This window comes from Athene noctua, chromosome 6 (assembly GCF_965140245.1).
Source record: "Athene noctua chromosome 6, bAthNoc1.hap1.1, whole genome shotgun sequence".
NCBI classification, from domain to species: domain Eukaryota; kingdom Metazoa; phylum Chordata; class Aves; order Strigiformes; family Strigidae; genus Athene; species Athene noctua.
Window position 1 is genome coordinate 24,931,177 of NC_134042.1, and position 12,648 is coordinate 24,943,824.

Sequence of the window (12,648 nt, forward strand, 5' to 3'; positions counted from 1 at the left end):
AAGTATTTACTTTTTAAAATTAAATGAGTTAGCTTTGGAAAGGCAAGACAAGTGAAATAATGCAGGGCTCAATTTACAGAAAATTCCTTTTATTTATCTGTTGCATTAACCCTTGAACTCTTGCCAAAATTACTGTAATTTCTAATACCCACTTACCTAAAGGAGGGAGAAAAAAAGCTATTATATTTTTTATGATATAACAGTTAGCCCCAACTTTTTTCTTCTTCAAAAAGGGAAGTGTTCATTATAAAAAGGACAGAAGGAACAGAAACATCTGAAGCAATGGCTTAATGCAGCTACTTTTGCCCATTAAATGTAAGCAGCAATGCTCTCTACAGCATACGTACCCTCTAGTTGAATTTTTCACAAAACTTTGTTTCCACAACTATGGTGTGTGCAGTGTCGTTTTTTTAAAGCGACATGTGTATTTATTTGTAACTCCAAAAAAATATTGTACTAGTAATTTACATCTATAAACCTTCAAGTTCCCAATACATGTTAACACCATAATAAAAAAGCTAGCTATAAATACTGGGAGCTATAAATGTCACACATAACCTAGAATCATGTCATACACCAAAACCCAAGATGAACTAGTATTCTAATCATTAACAACATTACTACTTTTATTTACATATCCTGTGTATAATACTCTCACCTACAATGACTTCACTCCTTTATAAGGCTAAGGAAGGAGGAGCTAGACAGGAGATAAACTGTAGAGGTACATACAGGAGCTTTCTCACTCTGTGAACTGAGAATCTTCACAGTTTCATTTAATTGTGATAATTTCTTTGCAAGTTTGTTCTTGTAAGGGTAGTATAAATACTTGTTACTCTAACCTTTAAGAAAACCAAAATGGATTGCATTATCAGCCTTAAATCTTTATTTTAATATTTGCAAATTAAATACCTGTTCTATATATGCATTTCAATGTTAAGTTCCCTTACACATTCAGCAGATTTTCATCTGTTCTCCCTGAATTCATGTCTTTTCTAGTTCTTGTTCATGTCTTCAGAAACAAATGCTTCAGAGGTATCCAAGACAGTTAAAAAGTTTTATTTACTACTCTGTAAGACTGATGGAAAATAAGTTTAAAATTGGCTTAGCCTCTGAAACAGCAGAATCTTGATTTTGCAGTGACTCAACTGGCAGGAAGAAGTTTTGTTTTAATTTAATTTAATTTCCATTTATAAGATGAACCTATCATGCACCTCTAGGCACATTTACAATATAAAAACCAGCAGCAGTTCTAAGACAACTGCTTCAAGTTTGCTTGTTTTTCTCTCACTGAGCAAAATTGAAAAAGAAAGCACATGAAAGACCTATTGAGAAGCTCAAAACTCAAGTTTCTCTGGAGGTCATGAACAGTGCATGCACTCAGAACAACTACAACTGTTAGCACACACAGAGCTCTCAAATGATTCCGAGGTCCCCTATAGTGTGTGAGCTGGACAGCACCTCATAAAACACATTCGTTTTGGTCATGTGTTCAGTCTAAGCAGATGAGTCATTGCAGAACTAGTAAAAGAATTAAGCCTGTTTGCCTACTCATGTCTCTTCATATCACTTCCTCGCTTCTCCCAAGACACAAACTTCAGTTGACGTTTTTCTCAAGTTTGGGATGACTTTCAGAGCATCTCTCTCTGGTGCTGGTTCCTTGGTGTTTAATGTGGTCTTTACCGGCTGAGTAGGAGAACGATCTCACTCTATCTCCTTTACTTAGGCTATCTTCATTAAACATATGTGAAATTAACACCTTTGAAACATGCTTCTACTAAAATCAATTGAAATGGGCCAAAAGGTGTTAGGGAAGGGAGGAGGCAGGCTCACAAGCCTCCATTCATGGGGAAACTTGCTTTAAAAGAACAAAAACCACACACCAAGGAAGAACAGGAAAGAAAGTCACACAGATACAAAGTAAGTTGATTAAATAGTCCATCAGTAGCTGTGCTACAAATCTAACCCAAATGTTTTGATACACTCTACATATCCATGCAGACCTTAAATATTCTGAATTACTGATGAGTGAAACTGTGGGCAAAGGAGGAGAGAAATAGGCCTGGGGCAAGCTGGAGTTGCTAAAAAGTGCAGCTGACACCATTTTCCCAAGCTAAATCACAGGAGGCCTGGACCACACTGAACCTCGCCTGTCAGGAACAGCTATATATAGATTCAAGGTGCTCCTGGAAACAGACATGTGTGTTCTGCTGAAGTCCACAGCATTTCCAAATTATTTATTATTAACTAATTTTCACTATGACCCATCTTCCCCCTTGTCAACACTTTTTAATGCTCTAATTCAAAAAGATTATAAACAAACATTGTAAGGATAATTATGATCTTTTATAAACCCAAGTTTCTGTTTAAGAAACACAGAAGCCAGTCAACTCAGAGAAAGATCTATATATACACTGCTCTACACTAGAATAGCAACAATCTTACTTTAAAATTAGTTATTTTTGCTATTAAACCACTTCTATAAATCATTTAACAAGTGTTAATATTATAAATCATTTAACAGTAATAAGTATTACTGTGGCTCTACTTCAGGAAATAAAGAAGAGAAAGGAACCAGAACTGTAGGCATACAAGGAAAAACATTTTTTAATTTAAAAAACCCCCCACCAAACAAATCAACCTAGGATGCGACAGTGAGAAGTTAGAACTCATAGTCAGTCTATACTAATAACAATATTTTTTTCTTCAAGTTGAACACAAAGAACAAAAAAGTCATTAATAATTGAAACTTGCCAGAGGCATGGCTATTTCTCTCTTTACTAACTGTCTACTGTCTAATTTAATTACAAGTATTAAACTCTATGCCGAGGTCAACCAGCTTCAGTTCCTCCAATATTACACTTCAACCAGCGCTCATTAACGTGTCTACTGAATGGATTAGCACATCTGAAGATGTATGTGCACAGGACAGGGGACAGTCTAATGGTAACCAATTGTTCATTTATAATAGGACACATGTTCAAGACTGTAACTTACTATCACTAATGTGGAATTTATTAAATTCTAAAGAAAAAATACCAATACAGCAAACCATTTTTTCCTTAATGTGGCTATGAGAGATTGTAACACTGTTGAGCATCTGTGTCTGCTCCAAGGCAAAACACCTTATATACAATAAACATTGTTGAATTCTTTATTTTTAACTTTTATTAAAGGATAAATTATGTTAATAGCCAGCATGTGACTCTTAGGTGAATAAAAACTCATCATAGAAAGTACTCACTGTATATTTATTAATTGGTTTTTGAAATCTCAAAGTCCTAAAACATCATTCAGTTGTAATGCTTTTTCTTCTACACAAGCCAGTACCTCCCTGCATTTTTCACCACTATACATGTGATCCTGCCAGCAGTTGCAGTGATGGCAAAAATCACCAGCATGGTAAAATTAGAAATTAGTAGAGAATAATTTATATGGCTTAACCTACCCCAGTAAAATACCAACTATCATCAGGTAAAGAGGTTATGATATTTTATGTTTTTTTAGAAAAAGTTACTAAATTTTCTTTGACTTTTTTTTTCGGGGTTATTACCAAAAGAAAATCTGTTATTCAGAAACACTTACCTTTTTTGTTAAAGAGTCATCTGAATCAGAAGGCATTCTTGTTGACACATGGAACATTACTTCTACTGTTGAGGTAGCAAAATATGGAGTGGTCAGTCCAGTGCTTTTGTTTTTTTGCAGTCCTCCCATAAAGCCACAATGGTTTGTGAGATTTACCTAGAAGTAATGCCCAGGAAGCATTAGGAGGAAAAAAACAAAACAAAACAAAAAAACAAGTGATAAATACATTCTTTACACTTTGAAATACACTTTCAACTGAATTTTTAAAAGTAGAAGGCCCTTTCACAATAGTACAGTTATGCTCTTCTAAGAGCTCAGACTTGCTGGCTAGAATGGAAATCAACTGCAGTGCAGTGGCATTCTATATTCCACAGTCACCACAGATGCTGCTGGGAATACAAGGTCAGAGAAAAGGAAAGGTTGTGTAAATGAATATTTACTGCATTATTCCCTGATGAGTTGACTGAAGACACATGTGCTTTTTGAATTTTTAAAAACCTCTGCGATACTAAATCGGCCTTGACCTGAGCTCTGAAGAAACCCTGCGTGAGTGCCAGACAATTTTAAACTGTCTTGATACATTCCATATATTTTCATGAGAAATTTTCATTCTGTGAATATGAAAAAAAAAAAATCACAGGAAACTAACTGATAATTCGTAAATAAATTTCTAAGTCTTAGCTCCATAGGAAATAGTTTGGCACTGAAATAAATAAGCATGCGTAGTGTGCTATTTCACTTTTAGAACAATGCCTAAAGAAAGCTGTATCTCAGATGTGAATACATTTAACATCTGCCCCCATGGGATATATTTGCTTTTATGTTAATAAAGGATCAAGGCTAAGAGAATTAACCCACTAAAGAAGGATATTTGAAGACACTAATGTGATGATTTTTTTTTTCTCCTGAAGAATCAGGAATGTGGGAAATAAACATCTATGTTTGTGACAGTCAGTAGACTTCTAGCAGTTTTCCTCTGTTCCTGTGGAAAACTCAGAGTCATTATTCACACTGCTAATCTAGTAATGCTCTCATATACCTAAGGAGTAAGAAAAAGAACAAATAAGATGGACACTCCTGATGAACACAAATCACAAGAGCAGAAAACGTGCAGTTTCTTCTGCAGCCAGCCAGGAGCAGGAGTGATTCCTGTACTTCTGTGGGACAGTGACGAGTTGAACTTTACAATGGAAGTTAATCCTGTGTGGTCAGAAAGAAAGGATGCAAACAAGGAAATCCTCAGAAAAGTATCTAATTAGTGACTAAAGAGCTGCAGGTACATATAGATGATAGAGCTCATCAGTGTTTCTGACTGCTGGAAGAGACATGGGGAGGAGTGTGTGAAGACATACATGCCTGCAGTGGAAGGCAGGAAGAAGAGAGCATGAGAGAAGCTGCACATTTTTATTTTTGGATTCCCAACTTTGAACACATCTAATTTCAATGGACTTAACACTTTACAGACCTACATGGAAATCAAGATGCTTCCTAATCAGTCCATGAAAGCAAAGCACAGGACTGCACATTAAAGAACCATCTCTGCCTGCACAAACCTTCTTAAATTGAAAGAGCTTAAAATTAAATAGCTAGTATTGCTAATGAAATTAAAACCAGAATTCTTCTCTACATCCTACTTGCAAACCAGTGTATTTCAGTACTTGTAATGCTACAGAGCCATATCTAAAATAATCTGTAATTTTCTCTGTAAACAAACTTAGGAAAAAAACATTTTAATAAATACCTCCCAGCCAAGACCAGCTACAAAATCCTCATAGGCTTGACTTCCCCCAGTATTTGTAAGAATGGAGTGTTTATCTTCTTGTCCCTCAGCAACATAAAACACTGCAATCTTGTGTGTCTCTCGGCTGTAAAACAGAAAATGGTCATTGCATGACAAATGTCTTTACTCATATGAAACCAAAATATGCAAACAGTACACACAGAGCATGGCTTTTAAAACACCAAAAAGGATAGTGGAAGTACAACTATATGGCTTCTTTTTGAATACCTTCTATATTTCCATATTCATGTTCTGTCTTTTCTAGTCTGGTCTTCTCTAGAGCCTAAAGTTTTGCTATACGTGAACAGCATTTACCCATTCCATCACTTCTAAGATGTAGGATAGTGCTGGCAGTACCAATTGCTGGGCTTCTGAAATGAGCAAAACCAGTAACACATTTATCGACACTGCACTGCCCATTAACAACAGTGCCTTGTGAATGCTGTGGCAAATGCAGCTTATGCAACTGAATGAAGAATCTTTAAGTACAATAGTAATATCTTCCATTCACACCTTGTTGTTAGACACTGGAGCAACTGAAGGTGGTTTCTTACACTTCTAAAACCTCCACTGGGTTTTATTTCAACTTCTACAAAACAAATCAAAGTTTTTATTTCTGTGCTACAACTCCAACTAGAATTCCATGTCTTCAAATACTAGCATCACTGGACAATTAGCCAAAGCTTAAAATGCAAAGACTTTGATATATCAAAGTTTTAAAACTATTCCATGTAATGCATACAAATGTTCATAATTTTAAGTTATTTTGAAGTTTGTTCTATCTCATGTTCTACTTGTAGTTTCACTCTACAAAAAACACCAATGTATCTTCAATATAACACCAATAACTACAACATAGTGCAAAATATATGAATTTACAAGCTATTTTAAAAATTAGTTCAACTCTCACATCTAAGCAATCAGAGCCATTTAAGTACAAGTACACTTAAATAAGTAGGTGGCTATGAAAAGAATTTACCATTGTCTTGAGTCCAAATTTCTGAGTTCTCGAAGTAGCTTCTCATTTTTCTTCAGGAGGTGAAAGCTCCTTCTAAATAGAGAAATTTGTAACTCTTTTATCACCTGTTCACTGATGGATACAGAACAGTACAAGAAGGATACAAGAACATCTCCTGGTCCATTCAAGAACAGTCAACAAATGCTTCTGCCTTTTCAATAGTTCTTTCTTATCTAAAATATTAAGATATTTTAAAAAAAAAATACAAGCAATTTTTTTACTCCAGGAAATCTTCTATATCCATTATAGCCCTGAGTACAGCCTTTGCTTCTTTCCACTTTCTTCTGTTAACCTATTGGATCTAGCTGCGATCAATCTCTTCTCTACAGAAGAACAGACAGAACTCCCTTTGACACATATATAAGCTTCACACTTTACTGGGCCATAATATACATGCTTAGTGACAAAAGACACTCCCATAATCTACTGTCCTAAGGAGTTAGTGCATTAAACACAGAGCTTTTGCTATTCTGAATTGCAGAAGAGAAGCAAACACAGCTCACTAGCCACCCAGCCAGCTGTAACAATTTAAAGAAAAAACAAAACAAATGTCAGAGCAAGAAAGGCACTTTTCCTTTAAACTGTTCTTAAGATATTTCCCACAAAACACAGTGGAATGAGTTTAAGAGCAGTACTTTTCAAAACCAGACTGCCTTGAGGAATTAAAGACCCAAATAAGAAGGGTTACAACACCAAAATTTTGTCTGATTCAGTGACATAGATTATTTTTGTTTTACAGAATATCCATTTCCCTTCATAGTAAGAAAATCTTTTAATGCCTTTAATATGGAATTTGACAGCTTATGGCAAAAGATTTCAGAAAGACCCTTAAATTCTAGGATGCTAATATTTGTACGTACCTACATGTATATGCATACACCTAACTACACCCACACAAAAACAATAATGTAAACAGAGACATTACTTTTGTAACCAAACATGGCTTATCTCCTGTTGTTCTAAACAATACCCAAACACTGCCAATGTTGAAATAAATAGTAGGGGACACATCTTTCTTGTTAGCTAACACATGCAATGCAAGCATGCTCTTTGCAGGTAAAGCAGCAGGACACTGTCCAGCAATACAATAGCTGAAAATATGACACTTTCAGAGACTCATTCTGGCATAGAAAGGTAATGATTTTTGCAGGAACATATATGGCAAGCAAAGAAAGCAAAAAAGATGCCTTCTTTACCCATGGTAGTACCCCTTCGCACAGTTGGTGAAAGGATAGAAAAGATATCACTCCTTTAATTCACCTTCCAACACTGTTCTAAGGAAAGAATATAAATAGCAATAAAAGCAACAGGTTCCTCCTGTCTGTCTCTCTAAATGGCAGGTTGAAATGCAGAAGAAAACTGCCGTTCTCCCCGTAGTTGTACATCCCCTCTCCTCTTCTGTTAGCTGGCCTGGAGTATTTTTGGCTTAACCCACTCTATGATCGGCTATTATTACACACTAAGAATAGCACAATTCCTTAAAAGAAAGTTCTTAACTATGAGCCTTTTACCTTTTATCCCAGGAATTCATTCCCAGTATACTGAGAAGTAATCTGCAGTAGTAAAACGCTGACTGAGGCTTTTGTGAGGTTGGCTCATCCTGCTCCATAGCCCTCATATTTAAATCATTGAAATGCTTTTCAACAAACTCCCTCTCTTCTGTGTGCTGTTTCAGAATTGCATTGATGACATCGTTCTCCTGCTTCTCTGAGATGCAGACTGGTTGAGGAGCAGGAATGTTGAGTGAGACACCAGTTCTCTGTAAGCATTCAGGGCTTGTAACACCTAAATACTGCAGGAGCTCATCAAGGGCATCTTCTTCATCCCTAATTGTATCCCATGTTGGTACAGTGTCTCTAAATTTCCTTTTTACTTGGAGTGTAATTCCATCCCTTCCAGATACATCCTCCACATGCTCAAAAGATGAAAGAGCATCTTCTGGTTTATCTTGTTGAGATAATGAAAGTGCAAAAGAGGTTTGCTGTGAAGATCCACATAAAGATGATGGTCCATACAAAATGGCTGAATCCCATGAGTATTTGCCAGATAGATCACGCACTATAATTCTAACATTTGAATTAGCAGATGCAAGTCCAGCAGACAGTCCTCCCCCAGGCATGTCGTCTTCTGCTTGGATTTGTATGCAAGACACCAGGGAAGTATTGTTTAGCACAAAGAATTGAAGGTTTGGATTCTCAAAAAGTTCAGGAGAAAGTTCAGGACTTTCACTATATGGATTGTCATTGTTTTCACACACTTGACTGGTTAGCATAGCAGGACCTCCACTCATAGGATAGTGCCCTAAGTGGTTGACTAGATGTGTTATCACAGTACGAGCAGCAACAGAAATTAATCCTTGTTGCATGTGAGTTTTCACTATGAGAGAAAGAACACAGGTTTTAAAAGAAAAGTTCAGCAAACAACACTGAGATTTATGCATTTCTTTTGGTCTCCACTTCAGGAGTTTTAAACAGAGTATAAGCACTACAAGGTCAGGATACACCCAACTCAGTAATGGAAAATATGTATTTTGATGAACACTGTTCATACAAGTAGCATGAAAAATCATAAGCTAGTTAAAGAATTATCTTCATTGTTTTATAGCCCACCATACCTCCTCTACCACAGCTTTGTAATGAGCACGGTCCTTCTAAAATACACAATTTTTTAATCTATTGAAAATAAATCTTAAAATTGCTGATGAAGTAGAGATCATAATTGAGTTGTAAGAAGTCCATTTCCAACTGCAATGGATTTTCGTATTTATACACATCATTACATTGTGAAAAACAAAGGAACATAGATGCACAAAACCTCTAATCCATCTTAATTTCCCTAGGGAGCATATAGCTGTAGGTTAGGTTGAGAATAATACTGGATGATTTTAAAGCACCAAATCAAAGACTGGGCTATCTACACTGAACAAAATCTAACAGTAGCAAAATTTACAAAGAACAAATCTCACGCCCCAACTGCATTTTAAGAAGTTTCAAGCTGGAAAAACTTGGAGGGAGAAAGAGAAGTTAATTGTGCCTATCTTACGTGAAATTCATCTTGTGAGGTGCACTGGTATTTCAAGATGGTTTCGCCACCTCCTTCTTTGCATAAAAGTGGAAGGTGTGCAACAATGTTATCTAAATTCACAAAAGGAATTTCTTAATGTTTATACCACATCCTGCTAACCCAGTACTTTATTATTACTGGATTCTTCTATCAAATCCATTCTACATTACCCATGAAGTAGAGCGCTAATCAAAACAATTCTGTCAGGCAGACAACCCTCAACTGGCTTAGGGTATTCGCTGAAGAATCCATACTCAGAAGTATTAAACTGTAGAAGATCACACGTAGAAAACAGGATCAATATGGCAAAGCACATATTTCTGCAGCCTCTCTGTAATAGGACTTGGATGCCCTGAATTTGGAATTTACAAGGTGAAGATAAACCAAGGCTGTACTCATCAAGATTACACCATATATTTTAAACTATATTAAACACTGAAAACTGCCGCCAACACTTTCTCACCTTCATTCTCACCAAAAATCTATCAAATTAGAATGTTCTGAACCACATTACTTTCTCATTCAGTATTTACTGAGAAAATGTAACTTTTTGGACATGTAAGTGTGCTATAATTAACTCATTTCCCTTTATATTGTGTATTTATACAGAATAAAAACTAATGTTTAATAAATTTCTTTTTGCAGTTTAAGGTGTCTTAAATGGTTTAACTGGAAAAATAAAGGCAAATCTCTAATGTATACTGACTGTCATGATAGATCTTTAGTTTCTGAACCACTGGATGCATTCTGCATCTGCAAAAATAAACAGTTAGTATATATGTGCCTTTTTTTTTCTCCACAAGGTTTTGGTAAAGCATCTAAGAAACATTTGGGATTCTGGGTCTTCTCTACATTTATGGAGCACTAGACCTGAACTGCAAAAAGTGAAACATTTCATCCAGTTAATTGTTGACTAAATCAACTAGTTGGCAAAACAATTTTTACAGTGTTCTGAAACTCAGATAAACTCAAACATTTTAATGAATTAAGGCCTTGAAAACTAATATAAACACATTAGATATTACATTTTTATTATCTATAGCCTTCTTGAGGTAAAATTTACAAACACAAAAGCATTCAGTGAAGCTGAATTAAATGCCCAGACATTGACAGCATACAAGGAAATTAAGTTATAGTGCCATCTGCTGAAATGTAAGATGGAACTGTAAGCAAGTTTATACAAGACTAGGAGAAAATAAGTTGGATGCTGATCAGTGCAGTAGTAACCAGCACCTGGACAATGCAAAGGCTGGCTCATTTCTGTCAGAATATTTATGCCAAGTGTTCAGTACTTGACACTGCACAGGTAAATAAGGTAATATTCTCAGGTTCCTAGGAGTAAAAACATGTGAGCTTCCCAGCTATCTGAAGCCTCACACTGCATGGGTTAAATGCCTTCAGTTAAATTCTGCTGAAAAACATGAAGAAATGAGAGGGACCTGTAAGCATGTAAGACACTATTACTGTTTTGTGATCTGACAATCTCAAAACTGACCATGGTTGTATTGTGCCTGTGTGCATTAATTTACTTCCTTAGAAGCCTAAGGGACATATGGAAAAGGAAGGTGATACAGTGAGACAAAGAGTGGAACATCGAATTTAAATTTGGAAAGTCCATTTCAAATCCCACCACAGTCTTTCTCTGAAAATTTTGCTCTTGAATTAAAATAAAAAATAAAAGAATTGGCATGTAGATCTGCCATCACCTCTTTTATAACATGAGAATGGAGTTTTCTCTTAGAATACTGTACTGTTGATCTAAAAATGAGACAGAAAACTCAGAAGTATTAAGAGAAGCATAGTGAAAAGTAAGCTGTAAGATGTAACCTGTTATACTGGAATGAAATATAGCAACCTTGAAACATTTTTGTCACACAGCAACTCAGTTTCTGGGGATGGTTTCCCTTAGGAAAAAAAAAAAAAAAAAAAAAATATCCAAACCCAGTAATACTTTTTGAAATACAAGAATTTTAAATTACATTTGCAGCTTATAATTTGTTCCTAGAAACACACCTCCTCAATCAGGAACAACTGGACATTTAATACATTGGAACTCTTAAAATGAGTATCTAAACCATACTCTGTTTCTGGAAGGCAGATCAAAATATGCAGTAACACAAGCCATCACAGCTTTACCACAAATTCTACAAACCGAGTCACATCATTACACATTAAAGCAGTCTAGCTGGCTACTTTGCCAACCTGTCTTCTTCCATGAACACATCTCTGCTCTCTTTACAATGGCACAGACTTTTGCTTGAGTGATGTAATTCATATGTGCACATGATCACTTGGTAATATACTGGAAATATGTTATATATTGCTTATTTTTCTCAGTCCATGAAATTATCTCTTTTGTGGAAAGGCTGAAGGTCCATCACGACTAATCTGTATTAGTGGCATGAATGGAGAATTCCTGAATTTCCTTAAGATGTGTTGTTAACTCTTTATAATTCAACATTGGCTGAACAGCATCTAAACAACTACAGTTATGTAGTAGAAGGAAAAAAGTAATGACTGAGGGTAGAATTTAACTCTCCTCACCCTTTCAGCTATCTAAAGAATGATGCACCTGTACAGACTGATTCATCTCAGTTAGAAGCCCACACTGGAGAAAGGGGATGTATCAGTCTCTGTAAACTCTTCTCTTTCTCCATTATATTTCGAGGGAGCCTAAGAGAGTTCAGTTTAGCTTAGCTCCCTGCATTTTACATTAGCTTAAGCAAGTCTCACTCCTTTCTAGTTTTAAGCTTCAGGCATAGAGAGATGCAGTTACAGAGAATTCATCTCTAGAATATCTCTCACAAAACACAAACTGTGCTAATCTGGATGTACCATGTATAAAGTGTTTATTAAAAAGTGTATTTTTTGTCTCCTTTCAGTAAAAAGGCAAACAGCAAAGCCTTAAAAGAAAAGTACTTTACATTTCTATTTTAAAAAAAAAGACTAAACATCAGATGGGAGAAACTTTTTCTTCAGAAATTGAAATATATTAGGAAAAATGATTGATCTATGCAGAAGAGTTTAAAATACATTTGGAGAAATATGACAAATGGGGAAAAATCCATTAAATCAATAATTGACAGACCCCTGTATCTATGAAACGTAACTACTACCTTCCAATCACAACTACCCCTAACAGATCTGTGATCTATGAAGAACAGGTTTCAAAATGTTTTTGCCTTTAATTGCTGATAAAATA

The 12,648-nt window shown here is 35.6% G+C and overlaps 1 protein-coding gene across 19 annotated transcripts in view; it reads right to left on the bottom strand.

Annotated features, from left to right (window-relative positions):
• Positions 1 to 12,648, bottom strand: part of RALGAPA1 (Ral GTPase activating protein catalytic subunit alpha 1) — a 134,902-nt gene that overhangs the window by 38,002 nt on the left and 84,252 nt on the right. For all 19 annotated transcript variants that reach the window (XR_012633875.1, XR_012633876.1, XR_012633877.1 and 16 more), the window contains 4 exons: positions 7,895 to 8,759; positions 6,345 to 6,416; positions 5,327 to 5,450; positions 3,586 to 3,741 (listed from right to left, as the gene is read on the bottom strand). Coding sequence is in view for 16 of the 19 variants with exons in the window: in XM_074909900.1 (XP_074766001.1) it covers positions 3,586 to 3,741; positions 5,327 to 5,450; positions 6,345 to 6,416; positions 7,895 to 8,759 (1,217 nt within the window). In the remaining 3 variants the exon portion in view is untranslated. The remainder of the gene's footprint in view (positions 1 to 3,585; positions 3,742 to 5,326; positions 5,451 to 6,344; positions 6,417 to 7,894; positions 8,760 to 12,648) is intronic.